The sequence below is a fragment of the Notolepis coatsorum genome (genome assembly GCF_963971535.1).
Source record: "Notolepis coatsorum genome assembly, chromosome: 1".
NCBI classification, from domain to species: domain Eukaryota; kingdom Metazoa; phylum Chordata; class Actinopteri; order Aulopiformes; family Paralepididae; genus Notolepis; species Notolepis coatsorum.
Window position 1 is genome coordinate 157,070,934 of NC_140165.1, and position 27,598 is coordinate 157,098,531.

A 27,598-nucleotide genomic window follows, 5' to 3' on the forward strand; every position below is an offset into this window, starting at 1 on the left:
GCAGATTCTTTTTATTGCATCAACCAATACAAAGACAGAAAAGAAGGTGGGAGAGAGTTTTGGCAAAAACAAAACAACAACAAAAAAACATTCTCATTACACACACAAATAGAAAAATCAAATGCAAAGAACACCACTTTGTAAGACCTCTGGGGCAGTTTGGATTATAATTCTGGATTGGTACATACGGTAATATATTTACAATACACGTAAGTAGAATACAGTATCAATGCACGCAATAACACACAACTACTATAATTCTGGGGACCGGGCCTCCATTCAAGTCTCCATCTTACAACTAGAAGTATAGAGGATGATTTGCATTGATTTAGATTTAGAGAGTTACTCATCAATTCAGTGAGATTTATTAGTCTCAAAATATTGCTGTACATCATAAAGTCACTGCATAATGCATAGTTTTTGTTTGTCAAATTACCTTTTATTGTTTGTCAAAGTACCAATGGAAGACATAGGCCTACATATACCAAGACATCACAGGATTAGTAACATGTACATCTGTCAGTGTTCCAGTAAAGACTGTTCCATTAATTGATTGGATGTTAATATAAATTGTACATAGGCATGGAATAGTACACAAATGTATCACTAATACAATAGCGTATAATTACTTCTAATGTATATGTGGGCTTACAGGGCATTTACTACTTCATGATACACCCACACATACCGTTTTCAGTGAAAACCACATTGGAATTGTATATCTATCTTCTTTATTTTTGCACAAAATAAATATCAGATCTCTGACAGTGTGAAGGTGAGGGACACAGGTTTTGTGTCAACCCTGTCCTCTACTGTGATGGATGCTCTGTCAAGTCCTGAAGTTGGGGGCAGGGGGGGCAGCAGGCTTCAGGCTCCCAGGAATCTGTCTCTTTCTCTGGTTACTGCGGTTAGACCATGGGGGCCTCCTGGGGCTTGGGGGACTCTGTCTCTTGCATCTCTCCTCCTCCCTGGAGACACTCGTTGCTGAAGAGGTAATAGGGTGGGGTCTGTCGCGCTTCGATGATGAGGACGCCCTCAGGGGACAAGGAGGCGAAGACCGTCAGCGGGTCCACATCTAACGGAATCCTGAGGGAGGAAAGGAGAGGAGAGGAAAGGAGAGGACAGGAGATGAGAGGAGAGGATAAGGAAAGGAGAAGATAAGAGAGGAGAGGAAAGGAGAGGAGAGAGGAGAGGAGAGGAGAGGAGAGGAGAGGAGAGGAGAGGAGAGGAGAGGAGAGGAGAGGAGAGGAGAGGAGAGGAGAGGAGAGGAGAGGAGAGGAGAGGAGAAGGAAGAGCAGGTGGGTGAGACTGATGAGTAGGATATAGACAGGATTGAGTAGCTTGTTTTGCTGCGGTTTGGTTCTATTTGGCCGAGCATTAAGCAAAGAGATGTCATAAGATGGAAGTCCATAATAGCATGTGAAACAATTAAGACCAACATGGTCCTCTAACATCACAAGACAGAACAGCATAAAACACAGTGTAATAAGTTAATAGTGAGCTCCACCTAGAACTGGGACCTACATTGGCACGCACAACCACCCTAGTGATCAGGTGCAGGACAAACAGAAGATCAGCATAAATAATTATAGAGTCTGCACACTGTTAGATTTGCTCCACACTATGTTTATTGAGAGATCAAAGTTTCGATCATCTAATGTAATGACCTTCTTCATTAGATGATTGAAACATTGATCTCTCAATAAACATATAGTGGGAGGACGTCTAACAGTGTACAGACTCTATTATTTTTAATGCTGATCTTCTGTTTGTCCTGCACCTGATCACTAGGGTGGATGTGCGTTGTAGATGTGCTCTATGGAGAAACCATGGCACTCCCCTGACTAAAAGTAGTTTCAAACGAAAACGTCTGGATGTCATTTAGCCAAATCAGCATGGCTGTGAGTGTGAGATTGTTTAGATCGCTAGCATGGCTAACAAATGCAAATACTGTATAATGTAGTCTGCCCCGTTGTTCTGACCAGGATTACGTTCCTTTCTGCTCCGCGCGCACACTGAGTCTGACATATACAGCGAACAGGTCTATATACATAATTTGTAAAAGTAATGTATACATGTATTTTGCACCAGAAATGGGAGCATTCCTTTCAATTATGTCAAATATGTCATATAAGTTCCTTGGGGTACACCTGAACAATAAACTGGACTGGTCAGATAACACAGAGGCCCTCTACAGGAAGGGACAGAGCAGGCTGTTCTTCCTGAGGAGACTCAGGTCCTTCAACGTGTGCAATAGACTGCTGCAGTCATTTTACCAGTCTGTAGTGGCCAGCGTCCTCTTCTATGCTGTGGCATGCTGGGGAGGCTACATCAACTCAAAGGACACCAACAAGCTCAACAAGCTGGTGAGGAAGTCTAGCTCCGTGGTGGGAGTCGAGCTACCTAGACTAGAGGTGATGTTAGAGAGGGGGATGAGAAGGAAGCTGGCTGCCATCATGGAGAACCCATACCACCAGCGTTTCCGTTAGCCGGTAATTACCGGTATTTGACCGGCAAAATCTGTTGAAGTCCGACATATTTAATCTCTCCGGTCTTAATGTCCGGTGAAAATAATTCCCTCTAAGCACAATTTGATTATTTGAATTGTATTAAAATAGGCTAAAATTAAATAGCCTATGCCAGTGGTTCTCAAACGTTTTACACCAAGTACCACCTGAGAACGTAGCTGGCTCTCCAAGTTCCACCATATGACCGGCGTTAAAATACAGTCTATTCAGCTATGCACAGTTCACGCAGGAGGCAAATGTATTCCTAATACCATTATTTATTGTTAACTTTTGTCAGACACAGCCACAATGTACAAAGGGATAGCACTAGAACTAGCAAACGCTTCCACACAACTCATACAATGCAAGGGGCATTGAGAACATAATAACTAACATTCTCAAATGTACTTAATTCTCTCTCTATCGCTCTCTCTCTCACACAGCAAGCAATTGTCCGTCATTCTCTCTCTCACACACACACTCACACACACACACACACACACACACACACACACACACACACACACACACACACACACACACACACACACACACACACACACACACACACACACACACACACACACACACACACACACATTTAGTTAGAAAAACTTAATTTCCTGCATTCTGGTGCAGGAATTTTTGAATTTTTACCCTTTAAATGCCAGTGTTTGTGATGGGCATCACAAATTATTGTAAAAAAGAAAAGAAAACACATATTCAATACATTTTTGAATGTTTACCCTTTAAATGCCAGTTTGTGTGATGGCATCACAAATTATTGTAAAAAAAAACACAAAAAAAGTAAAATATTTTCAATATATCAAATGCAAAGTACATTTTTCTGGGGGGGATTATTACAGGCTAGGCATGTGTCAATGATTAGCAGCAACACAGATTTTGATGGATTTTTTGTAATGTCAGATTTAACACCAACTCGTTTCAGAAAAGTGGGAGTACTTCATTTTTTATCTGACATTACAAAAAATCTAAAAATAAATGGTTATGATCAGGGCTGAAGTTGAATTAAAGATTTATGACTGTTTAGACTGCATTACTCTCTGTCACAGTGATCTCCTGGTTGTTCCCCACTTAGGTTATCTAACTATCGTGCCACCGCAACCAGAAACACTGGCCTGGCTTGCTTCTAAGTTCAGTGGCCTGACCTTTTTTTTTTTTTTTTTTTTTTTTTAGCTTTTTTGTAAATATTTTCAAGTACCACCAGCAGTACCACCAAGTACCACTACAGGGCTGTACACTGCGACGAGATGATCGCGAATTGCCCCTTTAATTGGCCGTTGCGATTGGTAAATATTATCTGGGGGCGGGCTTGCGAGTAGTGCTTTCAAGCCTTGCATTCGCATTTCACTCCTAAATTATCCAAGGCGTGTGATGACGCGATGACGTCACTCACGCGAGCTGAGCAGTGAGCACTCAGCAGGTATGATCAGCGGGAACAATCGACTGAGCACTCACTCTGATAGACTGGCTGACTGTCTGATTCATTTAGCTATGAAGAAAAGTAAAGTTAGTATTGCTTCATATTTTCGACGCGTTCAACCTCCTATAGTGAGCCGAACTGAACTGAACTCAGACACACGGAGAGAGCTGCGGCGTCTGCTGCTCCTCCTCCCTCCCGCACCCGTGGCTGTTGTAAACACTAGTCTCTAGTGGGACACTGGGACCTCGGTGAGCCTGCCAGCCGGCTAGCTACTGATATCAACAAATGCTACAGCAAGTCTAGTAGTGCATGATAGCTCGCGTTAGCTCACTGTTCAAAACGAAACGTCCCATTAAACTAAATAGCTACAGATAGCTCCTGATATCAATGTCTTATAACACTGAGTCGATTCGAGCTGAGGGCACGCTGAATATAGTCAATAGGGTCCAGCTGCAGCTCCGGAGAATCCTAGCCGTAACTGGAGGCTACTCGAGTACACACAGACAGTGGAGCTGGTTGCATATAGCGAGCATTTTGACTTGTTGCGTGGTGGCGATGTCTCGCAGATAATACAACTACAAGTATGATTATATAATATATATATTTTATTAAAAAAATATTATATAAAATAAAAAGAAATTATTTTTTTTTAAATCAAAAACAATCGATATAAATAATGGTAAAATTGTTATTAAAAAATGTGCCCCTAAAAAATATTTTTTGCCCCTAAATTTCTCATTTAGGGGCATAGCAAGTGTGCCCCTAGTGAAAAAGCTTAGCGTACAGCCCTGCACTAGTGGTACGCGTACCACAGTTTGAGAACCACTGGCCTATGCGATGAACGAAACAATCATTACATTTGTTTCATCGTTGCTTCTAATAATGACAACGACGTTGTCAGCGAGAGCTTAGTGCTGGGTTTGGAGTGCATGTGCAGCTGCAGAGCCGGAGCAGCAGCGGCACAGTGCAGTACTCCAATTCAGCCATTGGCAATTCAGCTGTTGGGTGGGGGGCGCTGCTGAGCGGTCCCCAGATAGAGCCAGAAAAGAGCCAGAAAACAGCTGAATCTGCTGCTCTGCATCGACATACTCTCGCAAATAAGTCATTGGGAGGTGGAGACCCACGATAATGTTGCCGTCTCTCTCTGCCAAATTTCTCAGTTCTTCGCTTGATATAATTAATACTAATGTCCAATATAACGGAATTCGTTAGCTCATAAAAATGTGATTATAACAGACTGCTGTTTATTAATGTCGGGCGACTGCCCACAGACACCTATTTGATTTAAAGTCGGCAGCAGCACGGAGTCTCGGGACTTATTTTATTTGGAATATAATGACTATACGCAAAAGTAGCCTAGTTTTAAGTAAAAATATTATAAATCTACATGCCTTGATGATGTCATTCTTTTGTTTTGTTGTCATTCTTTTGCCTATCAATTGTTTTTAAAGTGGAGATGAAGCATAGCGATAAATACATATTCATAGCATCACATTAGTATTTAGATAAGCCACAGAAAAAATCACGTTATAAAAATAAGCAGTTTCTAAGAAAAAACTATTTGTTATGTGCATTTTTTAAGCATTTATCATTATGGGCGCGGCCATTTTGTTGCTGACGTCATGGGGCTGGTTTGGTGTATACACTGCTGGTTAGCTGCCTATAGTGAATGGGTCAGTCAGTAAATAAAATGTTGCCTACAAAACAACGGGACCGCGGTGGTTCTGTTTGTATTGCTCCTGGCTGCACTCAGGCGGCGCGACCAGCCTGTTGGACAGGGAAGGAGGATCTGCAGCGAACACTTCATTGCCTCGGATTATGTTGTTGGGGTGGGATGTTTGTCCAGAAGACCACTAATCAGCTGAAGCCGGACGCGGTTCCCTCGGTCTTCGACAGACAGACCGGCCCAGGCAGTTCAGCGTCGCGGAGCATTCAGCCTGCTGGCTACCTAGATCCACTTCAACCAGCGTTGCGGAGCATTCAGCCTGCTGGCTACCTAGCTCCAGTTCAACCAGCGTCGCGGAGCATTCAGCCTGCTGGCTACACAGCTTGTCGGTGTGCTAATAGCCTCGGCAAGCTAACGGTAGCTGGCTACACAGCTTGTCGGTGTGCTAATAGCCTCGGCAAGCTAACGGTAGCTGGCTACACAGCTTGTCGGTGTGCTAATAGCCTCGGCAAGCTAACGGTAGCTGGCTACACAGCTTGTCGGTGTGCTAATAGCCTCGGCAAGCTAACGGTAGCTGGCTACACAGCTTGTCGGTGTGCTAATAGCCTCGGCAAGCTAATGGTAGCTGGCTACACAGCTTGTCGGTGTGCTAATAGCCTCGGAAAGCTAACGGTAGCTAGCTCCAGCAGCTTGTCGGTGTGCTAATAGCCTCGGCAAGCTAACGGTAGCTGCCGGCTCCAGCAGCTTGTCGGTGTGCTGGAGCCTCGGCAAGCTAACGGTAGCTGGCTCCAGGCTATTAGCACATCGACAAGCTACTGGAGCTCCCGACGCTCGGCTGGTTGAAGTGGAGCTAGGTAGCCAGCAGGCTGAATGATCCGCGACGCTGGTTGAATTGGATCTAGGTAGCCAGCAGGCTGAATGCTCCGCGACGCTGGTTGAAGTGGATCTAGGTAGCCAGCAGGCTGAATGCTCCGCGACGCTGAACTGCCTGGGCCGGTCTGTCTGTCGAAGACTGAGGGAAACGCGTCCGGCTTCAGCTGATTAGTGGTCTTCTGGACAAACATCCCACCCCAACAACATAATCCGAGGCAATGAAGTGTTCGCTGCAGATCCTCCTTCCCTGTCCAACAGGCTGGTCGCGCCGCCTGAGTGCAGCCAGCCTGAGCCAACGTGCCAACAACACTGTTTTTTTCACTGGTAGTTTGTGGAAATTAACCAACTTTCCTCTCTTTCACACGGTAAAATTTGTTTGAACAGCCAGGAGCAATACAAACAGAACCACCGCGGTCCCGTTGTTTTGTAGGCAACATTTTATTTACTGACTGACCCATTCACTATAGGCAGCTAACCAGCAGTGTATACACCAAACCAGCCCCATGACGTCAGCAACAAAATGGCCGCGCCCATGGCGAAAACAGGGAAATTATATTTGATTTTTCAGACAAATAAGCAGGATTTCACATTTTATTATAGGACCCTGTCTTACACAAGGTACACAACAAACAAACTAGGATCACATTGTTCACTGCTTCATCTCCCCTTTAAGCTCCATAAACTCTGACCGGAATTTCTCTCATTTGACCGGTAGATTGAAATCTACCGGACACTGAGGCCGGCAACAATTTTTTCTAACGGAAACCCTGCCTACCACCCCCTCTACGACGAGCTAGTCAAGATGAGAAGCACGTTCAGCCACAGACTCATACCCCCCCGACACTCAACTAACTGCCTCGGACAGTCCTTCATACCAGCGGCCATCAGGCTCCACAACAGTGGGCAGCGACTAGCGGCCTCCAGGCTCCACAACAGGGGGCAGCGACTGCTGCCAGACATTGACCTAGGACTAATAGGAACCCAAGGAGGACAATAACACTACCCTAGGCATACTGCACCTTATGGGGATACTGTGATACTGTGAATAATGTATATTTCAGTGGATACTGTGATACTGTGAACAATGTATATTTCAGTAGATAGTAAATTATAACACTACCTTATGCATACTGCACCTTATGTGACACTGTGAATACTGTGAATAATTTTCAGTTAGTTAGATAGTAAATTATATTGACCTATTTGTTTACACTGCTTGTGTTGTTTTTACTACCTGTACCCCCTGTACCTACTACCAGTGTTCTTTCATCTTTAACACATTAACTGCCATCAATGTATGATCACTGCCACCAGTCTAAGCCTATGGAGATGTTCACCTTCTTTGCAGGGCTATAACTTTTTAAATTGTATTGCTAAATTGACATTACTATGGCCCATTCAACATCGATTATCTATCGTTTAGGATGTAGGAACGTTATACTTTTTCATTCATATATTCATACGAAAATACCGTCTAGAATATAAGTATGTTTTTATCGTTTTCTGCAGTAATTCCTAGAATGCTAGTTATAGGCCTAAACGCATAATATAGATTATCGATTGCAGTTTATTCGCGATACACGCTGTATTAAAAATCCAACTGAATACGATCCTAAACGTTATGACTCATCATGCGCGGATGAAAGGGGGGGTTGGGGGGGTCGTTTATAATTCCGTGATCGTCAGTAAATGCTTTATGTAGTATGGGTGATATATTGATCAGAGCGGTTTGCATTGAAAAGAATAAACCATCAAGCTGAAAGTAACGTTACTGTCCTCTTACCGTTCGCCGATGAGACTGGAGGAAAAATATCCCACTTATTTGATGTCGATCGACTAGATCCATTTCCGGTTTGTATGGCGCAATAAACGCCCAAATCATATCGATTATTGAGTTATGGCAGCGATCCATATACACGGATGTGTGTCTAGAGTCCCGCAACAATATGTGACTGCCGGACGGATTTCCCAGATGCACCGAGATCACCAGAGATCCATTTCCGGTAGTAACTCGCCCGATCATCCACCTGGCGGCGGTATTGAAGCGTTGCACGGTTGTGCCGAGTCCCACTGTCTCAGCCGAGGCTGGGTGGCGGAATTATGAATACCATGGCGAAAAAATGAAATATGATCTCAATAACGTCGTACGCCGTGGATTGGCGGAATTCGCATGATCAGCAAACCCGTCGATAAGCCGTTTATGGCGGTGGATGTGTTAATAGAGAAGGGGGTTATAAACTGTCAAACTGTGGAACAGTCTGAATGTGGAACTAAGCAATGCCCAAACATAAAAAGAGGTATGAGGACATGATTTTCACCAGGTACAAGGATGTAGAAAGGCTTTGATAATCACTAGGTGTTTACATAGATTATTATACATTTATTGTGGGTACATATATTTAAATGTATAAAGAATGTACATTTATGTGTAGATATGTGTATGTGTTTGTATGTGTACAGTATGTAAAGATATTCACAATCACTGAGTAGTAGAGAAGGGGTAGGATTAAATATCTTTATACTTCTTCCTACTCCTTTTCGCCCCTGCTCCACCCACTGCTCTGCCCCTGCTCCACCCCTGCTCCGCCCCTGCTCTGCCCCTGCTCCGCCCATGCTCCGCCCCTGCGCCACCCCTGCTCTGCCCCTGCTCCACCCACTGCTCCGCCCCTGCTCCACCCCTGTTCCACCCCTGCTCCACCCCTGCTCTGCCCCTGCTCCACCCACTGCTCCGCCCCTGCTCCACCCCTGTTCCACCCCTGCTCCGCCCCTACTCCGCCCCTGTTCCGCCCCTGCTCCGCCCCTGTTCCGCCCCTACTATAAATAATAATATGTAAAGCAATATCTATATTCACTTTGCCCCTGTTAAGAGCAGAGGGAGAGGTAGAAACACACACACACACACACACACACACATACATACAAGCAGTGTATCGTAGAGGACTCTGGTCTTTGTCAGACAACATGGCCAAATAAAGGCGTGCTGGAGTTTCTGTGGTTGCTGCCAAGTGTCTCTGGGAGTTAGTATAAACAGCAGGCAACTAGGGCCCATCCCATGCAGCCTGGGAGCCCACCCTCCATTTAATTAGAGTGGACTCTCTAGTGCCTTCCCACTGCACTGAGAATTACAAGTGAGAAAGGGGTTGAGTGGAGAGAGAGAGAGAGAGAGAGAGAGAGAGAGAGAGAGAGAGAGAGAGAGAGAGAGAGAGAGAGAGAGAGAGAGAGAGAGAGAGAGAGAGAGAGAGAGAGAGAGAGAGAGAGAGAAGACTTCACCTACACAATAGTTACACAGAGGTTAAAAGACAAACACACTGTGCAGTACAGGTGAGCTGAGTGAAGTGGGCAGAATATTTTAACAGATATCATGATTAAAAAATAAAAGGAAGGACAGGAAAGGAAACTCTATTTACCAAGTACATTTACATATACAATGTCCACTGCATTTAACCCACCCTAACTATTTAGGAGCAGTGAGCAGCAGACCTGTCCAGAGCCCAGGCACTCTTGGTCAAGGACAATCTAAGGAGTATGTACCCAGCATGCATGTCTTTTACGGTTTTATTGACATAAAACTTGCAATATAATTTTTTAAAGCCTAGTATCAAGTTCACACTCTATATTTCCTGTATGTGTACCTCAGATCAATACAGTCCATATTAATTAATGTAGCCAAGAGTAAAGACCCTAACCTTATCAAAACAGCAGTTCAAGTGTATATTTTCAGCACTACGTTTGTTTACCAATGATTTTAAGTGTTATTAGTGAATTATTAGTTTAAATAATTCTCTGTACATTGCTTCGGAAACCTACACCTCTGGGTAGTAAACAAGGCTGGCTAGGCTCATTAGCTTGCACACCGCTATTTTATAGTTTACGTGCGGAGTGGGTGTGTGGCGTGAATTCTGAGGCCACGGTTAGAGTAGTGTGGGGTATGCGGTGGACGTCGTTGCAATGTATTGGGGCGGAACGGAGTATTTTAGGGTGATAGTTAGTACATTGGAAACAAGGCTGGCTAGGATCATTAGCTTGCACGCCGCTATTTTATAGTTTACGTGCGGAGTGGGTGTGTGGCGTGAATTCTGAGGCCACGGTTAGAGTAGTGTGGGGTATGCGGTGGACGTCGTTGCAATGTATTGGGGCGGAACGGAGTATTTTAGGGTGATAGTTAGTACTTTGTCATGGGATACACCGCTTGCTCTGGCTAACTGTTAGTTCCATTCTTATAATGCATAATGATCCAGTGGCGGTAGGTTGCCCCCTGGTGGAATATAATAATCTATGCACTGGTGCGTAGAAGAACGTGCGCGGACTGATGACGACATCAACTCGAGACATTCGCAGCAGCAAAACAAGTGAGTCTATTAATAGCCGGTCCGTCGGCGCCGGGCATAAGAAGTTAATTAAACTTGACAGAAATTATGTCGCCGATAATTATCGATATCGAGTGATATGAAAATAATTTGATAATTTTATCGCGATAACGTTTTTGGCCATATCGCCCAGCCCTAACTGAACTGTCATATCACTGAATCATCATATCACTGAATTATCATAGCACTGAACTATCATATAACTGAACTATCATCATATCACTGAATTATCATAGCCCTGAACTATCATATCATTGAACAATCATAGCAGTCTTTTATTTATAGGTGCATAACACTCTGGAACAACCTACCTAGTTATCTCTACACTTTTAGTAAATCGATTTTTTTAAATAAACTCAAATCCCAACAAGACCTGTACCGGTCCCAAAATGACGTCATAAATCAATCTCTCCAGACTGTTTGACAAAAGTATAGTTTTATTTTTCAAACGTATTCAAGTATAAGCATCATAACCATGTCACAACAGCAGTTATAATGTATATAATCATCAATACGTTAGTTTACCAATAGGTTAAAGTGTTATTAGATAGATTTTACTTTTCGTTTTGCTGTTGTTTAGTCCGCGAAAGTCGACCATTTTGGAAAAGTTGAACGTCGGGGTTTGTAGTTCTTTTGCAGCCATTTTGAAGAGGACACCGAGAGCTTTCGATGAGCGTTGGATGACACTTCCCAAAGGCCTCTATGGGGTTTCAAGCAAATTACTTCTGCATGCATTTTTTTTAATATCTCTTATTACTCTGGATAATAAACCACACAACTTAACGTTATTGACATATATTGAAGCGCAGTTAGTTTCTCTTCCCTATTTTTAGCATGTAGCAACAATTAGATTTGAAATTAGTTTCAAAATGGTGGCACCCTGGCAAAAATAAAAAAGCTACTGTACATACAGTAGATTTCATTATCTGTTCTTATGCACGCCTGGTGATACTAAATCCAAATTGAACTCATTTGAAATATAAGATTTGGCACAATCCATAAATGTGCGAATTGGCTATAATAAGGTAATTTATAAGCCTGCTATTCTATATTCTTTTTTTTTGTTTTTTTTTTGTATTTTATTTTTTTATTCTTTTTTAAAACAAACATATAAACAAACATGACAACACACGATAAGATATACAAGCATTAATTGTCAGGGCACATCCAATGAGATCACATTTTGGTTAGTTGTTTTATATAAGATATACCCATAATACCTGTTATCTAAAAAAAAAACCTACATACGTATGCTCAGCTCGAAACCCCCCCTCCCGGACCCCACCTTGAGAAGTACCTCCACTATCCCTCGCACCTAACCAGACACTACCATTATAAGCTAGTTTTTATTCTCTCCACCACTTCTAACCACATTGACATTTTGGATTCATTGAGACCCAGAATTCTTGCTGTAGATATTTCATGGTAAATTACATCGAGATATGTAAGAAACCAAACTTTACGGCACATTTTTTCCGGTTGAAACCAGCGTGATGCGATCAGCTTTTTGGCTACTGTGATACCCGATAAAACCAATCTCTTTAGCTGTGGATTCACTGCAAACTCAAAAACATCATTCAACAGCAATACCGAGGGGTGTACAGGTATATTCCAAGATACGAGTTTTGATATTTGTTGGGTCACATCTTTCCAGAATGCCTTAACTGGTGAGCAGTCCCAATACATGTGCATAAATGTCCCTTCGTCCCCATTTGTACATTGGGTGCATTTGGAATCTTGTTTGAGCCCCATTCGGCACAGTCTATTCTATATTCTATAATAATATTTCAAATTGCATTGGTCCGGATGGGAGAATTCAGTACTGTATCTACAAAACCTTCTGTGTAATCATCTTCCTTTTATTCATTTCCTTAGATTTTTTTGTACACATGATCTCAAGAAGGTACTGAACGATATCAGTGGCAGTTTTTCATGTCTGGTAATTTTTAGCATGGTGTTATTCACTGTCAAAGATGCAAAGAAAAATCATAATTCATATTCTCCTTTGTTTCATCACAATTTAAGCAAGCCTAGTAATAGACACAATATTTCTGACACTGGGAATACATTCACTGAGGTCCCTAGATACCAAGAATATGCAAATAGCCTTGTAGAAGTGGAGCAATATTCCATTTACTTAGGTATGTATTTTAGGCGGATTTTCAGAAAATAGGGCTCCGGGCGAGGTTAATGTGTGTATTGCATTTGTGTATGGGTTTTTGCCTATTAGCCTACACGTTTTCTCATTTAGTATCTTTAAAAATGGGTATTTATTGTATGTTTTAATTAATTGCTTTGTTTTTTATTTCTATCTATAGCATCTGTGAAAGTAGCTTACTTGCTGTATACTAAATCCTTGTTTTTACCTTTTGTAATTATTTTATGTATTATGTTGTGTGGACCCCAGGAAGACTAGCTGGGAGCCACGGCACCAGCTAATGGGGATCCTTAATAAAAACACAAACAAATATCACTGAACCATCATTTCACTGAACCATCATATCACTGAACTATCATATCATATCACTGAACCATAATTTCACTGAACCATCATATCACTGAACAATCATATCACTGAACCATCCATTTAACTGAACTATCATATCACTCAATGATCATATCATTGAACTATCATATCACTGAACCATCATATCACTGAACCATCATATCACTGAACCATCATTTAACTGAACCATCATATCACTGAATGATCATATAATTGAACTATCATATCACTGAACCATCATATCATGGAGACATCATATCACTGAACCATCATTATCATGGAGACATCATATCACTGAACCATCATATCATGGAGACATCATATCACTGAACCATCATGGAGACATCATATCACTGAACCATCATATCATGGAGACATCATATCACTGAACCATCATTATCATGGAGACATCATATCACTGAACCATCATATCATGGAGACATCATATCACTGAACCATCATGGAGACATCATATCACAGAACCATCATTATCATGGAGACATCATATCATGGAGACATCATATCACTGAACCATCATGGAGACATCATATCACTGAACCATCATTATCATGGAGACATCATATCACTGAACCATCATATCATGGAGACATCATATCATGGAGACAGCGCAGGAGGCCATTGTGGATGAATCTGGTTACTGATGTAGGACATTTCAAGATATTGGTTGATGATTATTGAATGATTATTGATTAATAATTTTAGTAAAAGAGAATGCTAGGCAGTGCAGACTCTGGGATAGTTTTTCCCCCAGGTAGTCAGACTTGTGAACAGATAACACTATTTAATCGCTGCATCTGCTACTGATTTGCACACACTACTGTTTTTCACACACTACATCCACGCAGAGCTACTTTATCACTGATTCTACTGCCACTTTGCACCCATCACACCCACACCCACTACATTGTGATTAATGTATTGTAAATTAATGCTGTTTCTTTCATCATTGCCATGCTACAATTTATTTTAATCTATTCTACTACTTTATGTTGATTTTGCTGCTAGACACAGGAGCCAAAAACAAATTATTTCACTCCTTTATGCTATAATCTAAGGTTCTAAGTGTTACACACACACAGTCACACACACACACACACACACACACACACACACACACACACACACCCCCCCCCCCCCAATCCCCACCCACCCATTTTCAAGGAACAAACTGTGGCATAGCAAAGTTGTTGTCCCCCTGACGAAGTCAAATGACTCAGCCGGCTTATTAACGCATGACCTGGGAAGAAACCTTATCTGTCTGTCCAGCACGGGGGGGGGGGGGGGGGGTTGTTTACCTCCGGCAACTGCTCATTTGATCTCAAACATTGATTTTGTAAATCTGCCAAAAAACTGCCCAATACCCCCCATATTGCTGGAGGGAAGAGAGAGATAGATAGATAGATAGATAGATAGAGATATAGATAGAGAGAGAGGCATGCGAGCAAGACAGGTTGAAGGAAAGAGGAGGAGGTGTGTGTGTGTGTGTGTGTGTGTGTGTGTGTGTGTGTGTGTGTGTGTGTGTGTGTGTGTGTGTGTGTGTGCGTGTGTGCATGTGTGTGTTTGTGTGTATCTATCATGCACAAACCGCATGTTTGACAGATGCACTGAGTCAATCCCAGGCAGTCCAGTATTATCATGTCTATCAGCGAGACAGGGACAGGGACAGAGACAGAGTGACAACAGCAATCCACCCATGGGGCCTGAATAACAAACCAAAAACAGTGCAGAGACAGACCCTCCACCACATTCCACCCATGCCAGCAGCCACAATAACCTTGGGACATCTACCTTTGACCTACATAGAGGGTAACATAGGGTTACGGCCCAACAAAAACTGCATGTGTACAGTACGTGTCCCATGACTTCTTCAAAGTCCAGTTATTATTATTATTATTATTATTATTATTATTATTATTATTATTATTGACACATGTCTTCAACACAGATTTAACTCAATGGACGCCACAGCGATATGCGTGATGCGTTGTTAAAAGGCAGACGCTCTAAAATATAGGAATACGTGGCGGTGTTTGCAGGGCTATAACTAGGGGTGCACCGATGTATCGGTCGGGTATCGGTATCGGCCGATAAGTGCCTTGTTGACTGCAATCGGCCTATAAGCTCGAATGTGCCGATGGCAGTAGCCGATAAATATCCATCAATTTGTGTAGCGTCAAGACAAAAAAATAGTTCACTCGCGACCTGCACAACGCCGTCCCCAGTCCCCCCCACACACACAAGCTACTGCATCAAAGTTACTACTTATGATTAACAAGGCATTCGTTTTGTGGCATTAACGTTATATAGTTAGTGTTACACGTTCAATAACATCAGCATATTATTTACCCGAACGTACTGTAGCAAGCGTTCATACTAGCTCAGTTCCTTCCGTTGCTCACAGAGCCATGAGTTTTACCCATTCTGCAATCTGTTAATAACGTTTTCAATCAGACACATGTATAGAAAGGCTTTGTTTTATTATAACATTAGTTGCAGTAAAATCATTATGCCTCATTTAAGTCATCCTGCGGAGCTAAAAGCTAAACGTCGGCCGCGCCGTGTTGTTGTTGTTCTAGAAAACCTCTCTCGTCAAAATCAATGGCGGACAAAAGCAGAAGTAAAAATGTATACGCGCTTGCCGATTGGTGGTAACAGCAGAGGCGGGTGCAAGCGAGCGGTGTGTGACGTAATTGGCAGAATCGACTGTCAATCAAAATTTCATTGGTTGAGACAATAGTATCTAGCTGCAGCCCAGCAGGTAGACCATGCTGGGAGAACTAGTATCTAGCTGCAGCCCTGCAGAACATACTGGGAGAGAGAGTGCTATTTCTTGATGTTTCCTTTTTTTAAGTAAGTAAAGAGGCCTATGTTCATATCGGTGAGCACAATTTGTAAGACAAATATACAGTAGTTTCATAAAAAAAAAATATTACAAAAAGAAAAATATTTAAAAAATATTTTGCCACAAATATCGGTATCGGCCGATTGTGTTAGTTGAACAATCGGTATCGGTATCGGTGGCAAATTTTCATATCGGTGCATCCCTAGCTATAACTATATTCTATATTATAGCTATGGATCTACTATGGCCCATTTGATATCGACTATCTATCGTTCAATATGTGTTAAAGAAATAATCTTTTCATCCATACATTCCCGTTTTATACCGTGGTGAATATGACTATAGTTTTAGAGTAATCCTGTCTAATCCCAGAAAACGACGCTATGCAGCAATACGTGCAATTCACTAGAAACTTTGCCGTTGGAAATATCGAATAAAAGAAATAACAATGAAAACCCGACTATACTCTGGTCTGGCGCTGAACGGTTGGCGAGTTAACTATCATCGGGTCCGGTGCTGATTGAGTTAAGAGCAGGGCCCGGAAGACACATCTTCGGTTGCTTTATTGACATGGTTCTTTTCCATATCTAAGCCAGAGATCTTCTGAGAGTGTAGCTAGAAGACACATCTTCGGTTGCTTTATTGACATAGTTCTTTTCTCCATCTAAGCCAGAGATCTTCTGAGAGTGTAGCTAGAAGACACATCTTTGGTTGCTTTATTGACATGTCTCTTACTCCAGGTCAGGGACCTTACAGCCAGAAGAGACACCTTTGGTTGATAATGATTTCTTACTCCATTCCAGACAGATCTAATGGGACAGCTGGACAGTTTCCCAAATCCAAACAAACATGAGGTTTTTATGGAGAGGGAAAGTGTAATGGAGCTTTATTTAAGAACACATTCTCACATAGTATATCAGCAACGCAAAAGAATGTCTTCTCTCTCTCTCTCTCTCTCTCATACAGCCAGAGGATTTGTGTATTGAGGGCAGTTATTTATATATGTACCCCCACCCTCTCTCTCTCTCTCTCTCTCTCTCTCTCTCTCTCTCTCTCTCTCTCTCTCTCTCTCTGTCTGTCTATTCTTTTGGATGCTTGCTTCAGGTTTCGCTTAGCTGGAGCACACAGACGCAATCTGAGGCCTTTCCAATTAAAGGAATTGCGATTGCGAAGAGTGCGGTGCTAGCTTAGCACAGCCCAGCTGCCTAGTAATTAGGCAACAGGAAATGAACAGCGCTGAAGCGACACGCCAGCAAGACAGTGGCCCAGGACAATGATTAGCAGCACCGCTGTTTGAAGTCTTCCCACCACCCAATTAAAGGGCCAGACACCGGGGGGTGGTGGAGACTCATGTGGTCTGGTTCTGTTGTGTTAAAGGGCAAATGGAGCCTGTTGGTTGCTTTGTTGCTCGACACCAGTGACTCTCAAACTGAAGACCGGGACCAGAAATGGGTCCTGGACGTGGTTGTCTGTTGTACCCACATGACAGGAGTACTGGTGTGTTTTAATGAGCTTGGGTCCCTGGGCCAAGACTAAATGTATTCAGTTCTCATCCCAGCTGGAGCAAGTTTAAGCTTCTCGGCTTGATGCCACTGTAGTTACTCTTCCAGTGTGTATACTGTGTTCAGTACATGCTGTCGGAGCTGCTGTTAGTGTTATTTTTTATTTGACCGCCGAGTACCTCGAACGAAGAACCATATAAGTCCATTTTTTTTTATTTATTTTTTTATTGGTCTTTTTCCCCCTCCATTTTCCTCCGATTTTCTCCCATCCCAATGTTAGTCGTATGCCAATTCCCAGTCCCTTCCTGGTCGCTGCGCACTTACCCCCCACAGTCAGATCATCTGGGAGAGTGGAGGCTACCACGTGCTTCCTCCGACACACGTCCAGCCAATCACCGCTTCTTTTCACCTGGCAGCGCGGATTCTCATCGAGAGGGCGTAGCGTGTGGGAGGACCACACTATCCCCCTCGAGTCCTATCCGCGCTTAGCAGGCGCCCCGACCGAACTGTAGGAGTCGCTGTTTACAACGACCCGGACCCACCCCGCCAGCTTCTCCCACCCTCTAATACAGCCAATTGTATTAGTGCAGACGGCCAGCCAAGCTGGTGACAACCCCGGAGCTGTGAGCTGGATTCGAACAGGCGAATCCAGCTCACAGCTCCGGGGCTGGTGACGAACGCAATCTCCGCTCGGCCACCTAACCGCCTCATATAAGTCCATTTTAAGTTTTCAAACATTATTATCTAAAGACGGTAAGTTAACACTTTCACTGCCCAAGTTTAATTCATTATTAGTCCTTTGAATGCCCAGGGCCACTTCAATGTTAGCGTTAATATCGCCTAATCTATGTTTTAAATTATGGCTATGTGTCTAATCTGCCCGTCGCTTATCAAAGACTCATTTTCCAGTCAACATTGTCGTAGCAGATTGTTTTTTTAACGGTTAATTTCCGTTTTCTACCATTCTCTTGCGGCAAGCCGAAAATCGAGTCTCCTATTTCCTGACGGCGCGCACAGTCAAACAGCGATATCACATAATCACATAAAAGCTTATATATCCGTGAAAACGGGTCTGATTATCCTTAGACTGGTAACATAGATTCCTTACCTGAGATCAGATGGTATCCAAATGGATTATTCCAATTCCTGATCGCCATTCGAAAAAATCGCTCCTTTTAGTGATCCACTGTGTATACTGTAAAACACATATTCCCCGATGCTCTGAGAGTCCAGCATGAAGCTGGTAGACGCCGGTTGCATGAGTGAGAAGTAAAATGTGGAGTGCAGGTATTTTTTTCTCATTCATTTTCATTGAGTTCAATCCAAAAGGGTGAATTACCATCTGGGAGATGATAGGGGGCGCTTTTTTCACATCTGAGCGCCTGAGGTAGCTGAATTTCCAACGGTAGACACGGTTGATGAAATATGATTTCAGATCGCAAAAGAAATTAAAAAAAAGAGAACAAGCGAATATTCTCGTGATTGGGCATTCAACCCGGGGGGTAATAACCCGAATAATCTCGGGCGTGGCATGCAAAGTGTTAAAGGAAAACTCCAACATTTTGGGAAATTAGCTTATTTAACATCTTCCCTGGAGTTAGACAAGAAGATACATACCTTTTTTGTCTCTGTGCATGCATTAGGCTTAGGGAACAGCCGCTCCGTTAGCGTAGCTTAGCTTCATCACTGGAAGTGGGTCAGACTTGTACCCTGATGTTCCCTACAGTCCCCTACAGTCACGAAATACACTCCAAATACAACTCCAAAACGTTCCTGTAAACATGTTGTGACCTGTGTATTTACCACGTGGAGAAATAAAAAAATTTATTAGACAATTACGTTTTCTAAGCAAATATACTCTTTTTTGCCTAACCACTCCTCTCTGGGCGCAGTGATTTCAGTGCTACTTTCTAACGTGACGCCGTGTTTGTTTACATTCTCATTTCATTCAAATGATCCGAACCGATTGAAGTTTATGGATACCATGACTTAAAATCCTCTTACCTTGACGATTAAAAGCCTCCCCAATTTAGAAAACAGTATTCCCATGGCTGGTCTTGATATACTGCACGCTAACGGAGCTAACCAGCAACCGGACACTCAAGCATAAATAAAAATAAAAATAAGCTAATTTCCCAAAATGTTGGAGTTTTCCTTTAAGTGTTGTGTTCACTCATAGTTAAAGACAGCCGAGGTTGAGTAGTTTCTTGTGATATATATATATATATATATATATATTAGGGGTGTAACGGTACACAAAATCCACGGTTCGGTACGTACCTCGGTTTTGAAGTCACGGTTCGGTATTTTTTCGGTACAGTTTTTTTTTTTATATATAAATTATACTTTTTTTTTTTATACAGCTACTGTTTTATATATACTGTTTTTTAGTAATAACTAGAAAGTAAAGGTAATTATTCAACAACAGGTGATTGATTAATGATACTAATACAAATCTATACAATGAGTATGGCTGCAGCACTGCAGATATACCCTACTCCAATTATCCACACACGGACATTACACGGTGTTGCACTCGCTACCCAGTGGCTCTGCAGATATACCCTACTCGGTCTACAAGGCTCCGTTGATGTAGCATATAGGATCTGTTGTGAATGATTTTTGCACAATAAATATTCAACATTCTCTTTTGAGACTCCGCCTCAGACTCTTATCATTTGGCACTAAAAGCTAAACATTGTCACCGATATGGCTGTCCGCAACATGTCATTAATTCTGTACGCGAGGTGGTTCAGTGACGACTACTCTAACGTGAGCTAGGTTAGCTAGCAGGAGCTACCGAGAGATGGAAAGACTAACGTTACTGGTGAAAATGTGATTTACGTTGGAATACTCCTTTGCCAACTTGCTGTACTTTGCTTGCAGGTCTGCAGCCATTATTGCTGGATTATGAATAGCCCCAACGTTAGCCAAGGTAACGTTATGGCTAAACCTTTAATGTTAGTTAATGCTAGATTTCGGTTAGCTGTTCAATGCTAAATAACACCAGCAAGCTCCCCGTCAACACCCCTCTCTCGGGAGGATGGCATTTAAGAAAGTATCTGCTGTTAAAATGACAAACAGCATTGACACTTTAATTCACGGTCGGTTAAACACACGTTTGTTTTATAATGCTCACAGCAGACCGCAGTGTTGTTGATAAATTACGTGGGGCCGGGGGATTTAAGTTCCGCAAAAAAAGGTTGACCATACCGTTGTAATCGTACGGTGCACAGCCCGTACTGTACCGGAGGACCACATTGACGCGGTACAGTACGTATCCGCGTACCATTACACCCCTAATATATATGTATTATTTATGATACTATATCACATTCACATGATTTAGATTTAGATAACTTCACAACTGCAAATACATGGGCTGTCCAAAAGATTTCAAAACAGACTTATATGGTTATTGTGTTGATAATATCAATATTGTTGCAGGATAACGAGGAAGGAACTTGTTGAGGTTAAAGGATAACTCCACTATTTTGGGAAATTAGCTTATTTAACATCTTCCCTGGAGTTAGACAAGAAGATGCATACCTTTTTTGTCTCTGTGCGTGCATTTTAGCTTTGGGAATAGATGCTCCGTTAGCATAGCTTAGCTTCATCACTGGAAGTGAGGGAGGACAGTAGCCTTACAGTGCCTTACAGTGTATTGCAAGGTCTGACATTGACCAAACTTGATATGCATGACCTTGGTGGGCTCTAGGTCAACTCCTGAAAAGGGGGTCAATGTCAGACTTTGCAATCAAAAGTTAGGGGGCTAATAACCCTTGCCATAATTTCAGTGCGCCCCTAACTTTTGATTGCAAGGTCTGACATTGACCCCCTTTTCAGGAGTTGACCTAGAGCCCACCAAGGTCATGCATATCAAGTTTGGTCAATGTCAGACCTTGCAATACACTGTAAGGCAATGTAAGGCTACTGTCCTCCCTCACTTCCAGTGATGAAGCTAAGCTATGCTAACGGAGCATCTATTCCCAAAGCTAAAATGCACGCACAGAGACAAAAAAGGTATGCATCTTCTTGTCTAACTCCAGGGAAGATGTTAAATAAGCTAATTTCCCAAAATAGTGGAGTTATCCTTTAAGCATTATATTAGTATATAATGTTGTTATTGTGGTAGTTATGATAGCATGTTATGATGGTGGTAGTTATGATAGCAACAATAATACTGCTACTGGAATGGATTGTCAGATTGTTATAACAGGGTTTTGGTATCTGAGAATTATCCCAGTCCCAATACTAAAATCTGACACCAAGATCATCCAAGCATGTTAGATGTATTACAACTCAATACATTTTGTCCAATGTCCAATGACCCCAAACGAATGCTCAGTAACAGTGATGGATCATATTGGTACTCTATAATTGCTGCTACTTACAATTTAGTATTCTGTATCTGCTGATACTTCCAGTTTAGTATTCTGTATCTGCTGCTACTTCCAGTTTAGTACTCTAGTCTGTATGGAGTACTCTGTATGCTTCCTAGTTCCTACGGTGAGCTATGTTAACTTTCGAGCACCTACCCCCTACAGATGAATGCCTAATTTTTTTCTGGAGATATTATGCGGTAGGTGCGCGAAGGTTACCATAGCTCGGTGTAAGAAGGTCCGATCGACTCTGGGTTTATCTCTACGTGTTCAGGAGACTCAGGTCCATAGAAACATGATCATGGTCATGTCTCTAGGCCCCCACAACCCGACCTATGAGACTTATTTTGCGAACACTTTTTTAACCACTAAAAAACATGATACAAAACCAAAAACACAATCTAGGGATGTATAGGAATTAGGGATGCTCGATATTGGCTTTTTTACCGATACCGATATACCGATATTGTCCAACTCTTAATTTCCGATACCGATATCAACCGATACCGATATATGCAGGGTTCCCCCCCCCCCAAAACGGAATAATTTCAGGTAATTAACATTACATATCTCTTGTTGTGGAATTAACACAACATTATGCATACTTTTGACAATAAATAAAATCAGAATTTGTTCTTAATTGCTTTCCTGTGTAAATAAAGGTTAAATAAATGTAAAAAAAAATTAAATTATAATAATAATACATTTTTAAACCGATATTTTCCGATATCACATTTTTATGCCGATATCGGCCGATAATATCGGACATCCCTAATAGGAATACAAATTGTCAAATTGTCCTCCCAAAAGAAATTAGTTTGAGCAGACCTGTCCATGGGGCTGAATCTTTCGGCCGAAGTTAGGCACTGTGTGCCAGTGAAAATAATTTCAGATTTAACAATATTTTTAGAGTGAGAAATTAAGTTGTATTTAATGTTTAGTTAAGGGAATAGAACCTGCATGCTATGCTTGTATATCTAATTTTATGTTGTCATGTTTGTTTATGTGTTTGTTTAAAAAATAATAAAAAAAATAAAATACAAAAAAAAAATTTAACGTTTATTCTGGAGCATAAGAGTGTGCGGGTTCTATTCTCTTTATTGTGATTATTACCTAACCCAACGGATCACCGGAGATGCGCTTAGTTACCACCAAATCTCTGATGATGTAAATAGCGTCACTTTAACTGCGTGTGGCAATTAGCGCCGGCCTTTGTGAATTGGAGTGTTTTTGCAATGAGTCTCATTTGCATAGAAAGGGGCACATGTTCCGCCCCTATTACCTCATTTAAATAACCGCAAATGATGATGGCAACGCAGTGAGCACGATATTTCACCCTTTGCGAGTCCTTTGTGAAAAGCATAGCATCAGAAAAAATTCAAATACTCACTGAATCTTCTTTGTAAAGTTCTTTGTCACTATGCCTCCTTCTTCTTGCTTCTCTTCATGTTTCCCTGATGAAAAAAAGAAAGCATGACTTTGAGTAAACAGACAGTCCCCCATTGTGCAATAGTTTTGCAAGGCAGTGGGGATGATATGATGTTGGTCATAGGCTAGCTACCACTTAAGCCATACATCTATCCCAGTACTTTGCTATGGACATTGGACAGGGGATTGAAAATATTTTACTGATGCTGAAACCAAAGTGCATTCATTTGTCGTTTTCATTTCGCAATCCCATTCCCACTGTGTTTTGTTTAGCTTCATGAGGCCTAGGGTGGGATCCAATCCCCCCTCATGTTATTGAGTGTTTCTCTTCTTGAGGTGTCAGTGAGTCACATCGCCCAGTGAAACGCATATGATGAAACCCCTATCAGTTCCTTTTACCTCCTTCCAAAAATTACTTCACCATAAAACACATGCACATTCTGCACTGGAAGAAGGGAGGACAGCTATGCTCGGAAAGCCCCCGAGTAACAGGCCTCATCTTCCAAACCCTGTTTATATGTCTTCTCTCTCTTAGAGCCATATGAAATCCGTTTTATTTTTTTCCAAATTCCATTTTATTTTTTTCCAAATTCCGTTTTTTCCGTTTTAATATTTCAGAATTCTGTATTTTGCTTTGTACGCTCATTTTACCATCAGAAATAGTGTCTAATAAGTGGGAATGAATAAATGTCCACAATTTAATAAGATATAACAGTCCATTTAATAGGGCTGTCTTAAATACTTCGAAGCTTCGTTCGATGGGCATGGGATTCGAATATGAAAATAAAATTCGATTATTAAAAAAAAAAAAAAGAAAAAAAAAAAAAAGGTATATATATTTTTGCAAAATCAACTCTGCCTCTCTTTGTTAACTACAACAAGCAATGCTGTTTGTTATTTAAGATGAGGTCGGACTCGGCACTGACAGATTTGTGTTCATTGTGCTGCTTTTATGAAGCCTCAAATGACTGCTTACAATATTTCATGAAAGCAAAGTGCTTTGTTTGTCTAATATTTAAAAAGGTTTCAACTTTACAGCACTGACAAAGTTGAACAAAGTGCTGTACAAGTCCCACAGCATAAAAAAAAAAAAAAAAGTAAAAAAAAAAAAAAAAAAAAAAATTTAATTAAATTTTTTTTTATAGTTGATTCCATTTTTATTGCTCAATTCCGCGATTCCGTCCGTGATTCCGTGATCGCGGATTCCATATGGCTCTACTCTCTCTCTCTCTCTCTCTCTCTCTCTCTCTCTCTCTCTCTCTCTCTCTCTATGGCTATAGCTAGCAGCTGCTCTGGAGCTGTTAAATACCAATGCTGCTTGCAGCAGGGCCCGCGCCCCACCCCTCAACCCCAGTCACCACTCAGAGCCTAGCAACGTGCAACCCTATACCCCCACTGTGACGTCTTGTCCAAAAGTGCTGGACTCAACTAGCACTTGTCTGTGTGTGCCGGAAACTTCTATCACTTCTGTGCTTAGATCATTGGCAAAGTCACGTGACTAGGGCTGGGTATGGCCAAAGTACCGTATCACAATAGTTTTCTTAGTTTTGACGGTATTCCATTTTCCAGTACAAATTACAATGTGATATGACAACTTTCTTTTTATGTATTGGTATCTTGTAATACAATTGTCATCATGATGCTATCTCATTCAAAATGGTCTGTTTTCTCTTTTTAGTACTGTGGCAAGGAAAATGCTTTGATTAACTAAAGAATATACAGTACAGTACGATATTATGTAGCCTATATATCGTGGATGACATATTGTAAAAATCCTTCATATTCAGAATACCTCCCAGCCCTACATACATGTGACCACAAAAACTTCACAATGACATAAGAGGTTAAACAGGTCCCCACACCTAAGCCCCTAAGACAGTTGATGAATAACGGTGATTTGGCCTGGCCACCAGCAGCCTCTCCCAGTCTCCAGGTCCCTTATGACGGAGATGTCACATTCCAGACTCACTGGATAACTTGCTCTCAGAACAGAGATGCCAGATAGCGATTCACAAGATGGAATATAACAAAGTACTACGTTCCTTCAAAGGTTAGCATGCCTGTAGGAGATTTGAGAATATGGTTATTTTGGAAGCCACAAGGCAAGCTATTTCAGTGACTTTCTGAAACTTTTGTAACTACTGAGACATGGGGGAAGGCACGTGCAGTCTTTCCTTATGTCTGTGAAATCTGCCTTGAACATGGTTTGGCAAGCACACTTTTAGAATGAGGTCGAGTCACTGAGGCAGGCAGGCCCGGCCTCTTCGGCACTGATTGAATGACCCAACTGGCATACCAACAATGTGTTTATAAAAAGCCCAGCACTGGGGCCTGCTCTCCTTGTGCCCTCTTCTGTCGTGGATATCCCTGGCATTCACATGCCTTTTGACTTACCAATACTAGACAGGCCCATAAAGCAAAATATTTTACAGTATATTCTCATTTTCTACTATAGTCGGCGACCAACAGTGAGGATGAAAACATTGGTGTGAGAAGGGTGAAGGCCACTCGGGCAAAAAGTATAGGCCTATTTCTAGAACAGTCTGCCCAGTGTTTAATGGCGACCCATTGGCTTGTCTTATTGTAAACAGAGACTGTTGTCACGGGCATTGCCTTTAAATCTAAATCGAGCTCATGGGTGAGTGAGTGATTCTCTGAGAATCTCAACAGGTGTCTAAGCTTGAGGATCTGCCTGCCTATCTGCAAGTCATGTTATGGCCTCCGCTGTCCCAAAGGCTATCTACTGTAGCTCAGTGGTTAACACGGACCCCCATTTGATAAGATTTAGTCCAGAATTCCATAACTGAGGTGGGTGTTATGGAAATGTTATCTATCATGTCCATCTGTGTTAAATCTCTGTACAGCTTGACTAGTTTAATATGACCAACTAGTAAACTAGTCTGACCATAGCAGACACTAGTCTACAGTCTGGCTGTCTCAAGAGTGGAGAGAGTGAAACCTATGATGAGATAAGTCATTGTCATTGTGATAACTTCTAGTGAATAAAGCATTAATGAAATGTAACCTATTTACCATTTTGTCTGGATCCAACCAGACCCCGCTTTGAGAACCACTGATCAAGATCACCTTTTAAAAGACCCAGTGCTATTGAGACCATATTTGGAATGAAGAAGGCTTTTCATACTCTGGCTACACGATGACAACATTTTGGGTTAGAACCCTGAGTCTATATTAGTATTAGTTTATAGTAGATAAGACGAGGCCTTTCTCACCTGACACTTCTACAAAACCGTCTCTCGTTTTGACGTTTAATTCCTCTGGTTTGAAGCTGTGGACGTTTACACAAACTTTCCAGGGCTCACTCCCGGTCGTTGTAGGGGAACTACGGGAGGGTTCATTGTATCGTGTCGTGGTGTACACCGTCGGGCCCCCGGTGGATGTGCGCGGAGGGAATCCACTGCGTAAACTGCTGGTGAAAGGCGAGCTGCTGAGACGCGTGCTTAGTCGGCCCGGTCGAGCCCAACCCGGCCAGTCCATGGCGAGGTCATCGGGGAAAGGTGACATCCCAAACTCATCATCCATAAACCGAGATGCAAGCGACTGATCCCTGAAGGGCGAATTGTCTCTGAACGGTGACTCTCCAAACGGATCCCTGGGAACCCTCTGTCGGCTTCCCATCGTGTAGAAATCTCCCTCTGCCATGTCCAACTGAGAGGAGAGCCAAATATCAAAGCCAAAAGTTCAGCGATTTGCTCAAGTTCTGTCCTGAAAAGTCCACCCCTATGTAAAAATATCTACAATGTATAGTAAAAAGAATCGAATAACTCCCTACAGTAAACGTTTCACTGTTGGGCGCATTACTTTTACGCATGAAATTGTCAAATAACTTGTTGATCCTTCACAACTCTTGACAAGAAGTTAAGAACCCCTTGAAACATTGAAGTGAATTGACCTTCTTCCGAGTGACCGTCGGTTTTATATGGGAACCGTTTTCCCAGACGTTGAGTCGGCACAAAACAAGTGTCCTGTCCAGAAAGTGCGCGGTGCATCGGGAACAACCAGGCGTAACAGCTGATCAAAGACCCTCCTCCCTTTACCA

General features: G+C 42.1%; 1 protein-coding gene across 1 annotated transcript; it reads right to left on the reverse strand.

Moving 5' to 3' along the window:
• hspb8 (heat shock protein b8) lies at nucleotides 1-27,472 on the reverse strand. Its single transcript, XM_084315125.1, has 3 exons — nucleotides 26,772-27,472; nucleotides 23,501-23,564; nucleotides 1-1,086 (listed from the first exon to the last, which is right to left on the reverse strand). The coding sequence occupies exons 1-3, from the start codon at nucleotides 27,199-27,201 to the stop codon at nucleotides 909-911; spliced, it is 672 nt and encodes a 223-aa protein (XP_084171251.1). The 5' UTR covers nucleotides 27,202-27,472; the 3' UTR covers nucleotides 1-908.
• Nucleotides 27,473-27,598: the final 126 nt, after the last annotated feature.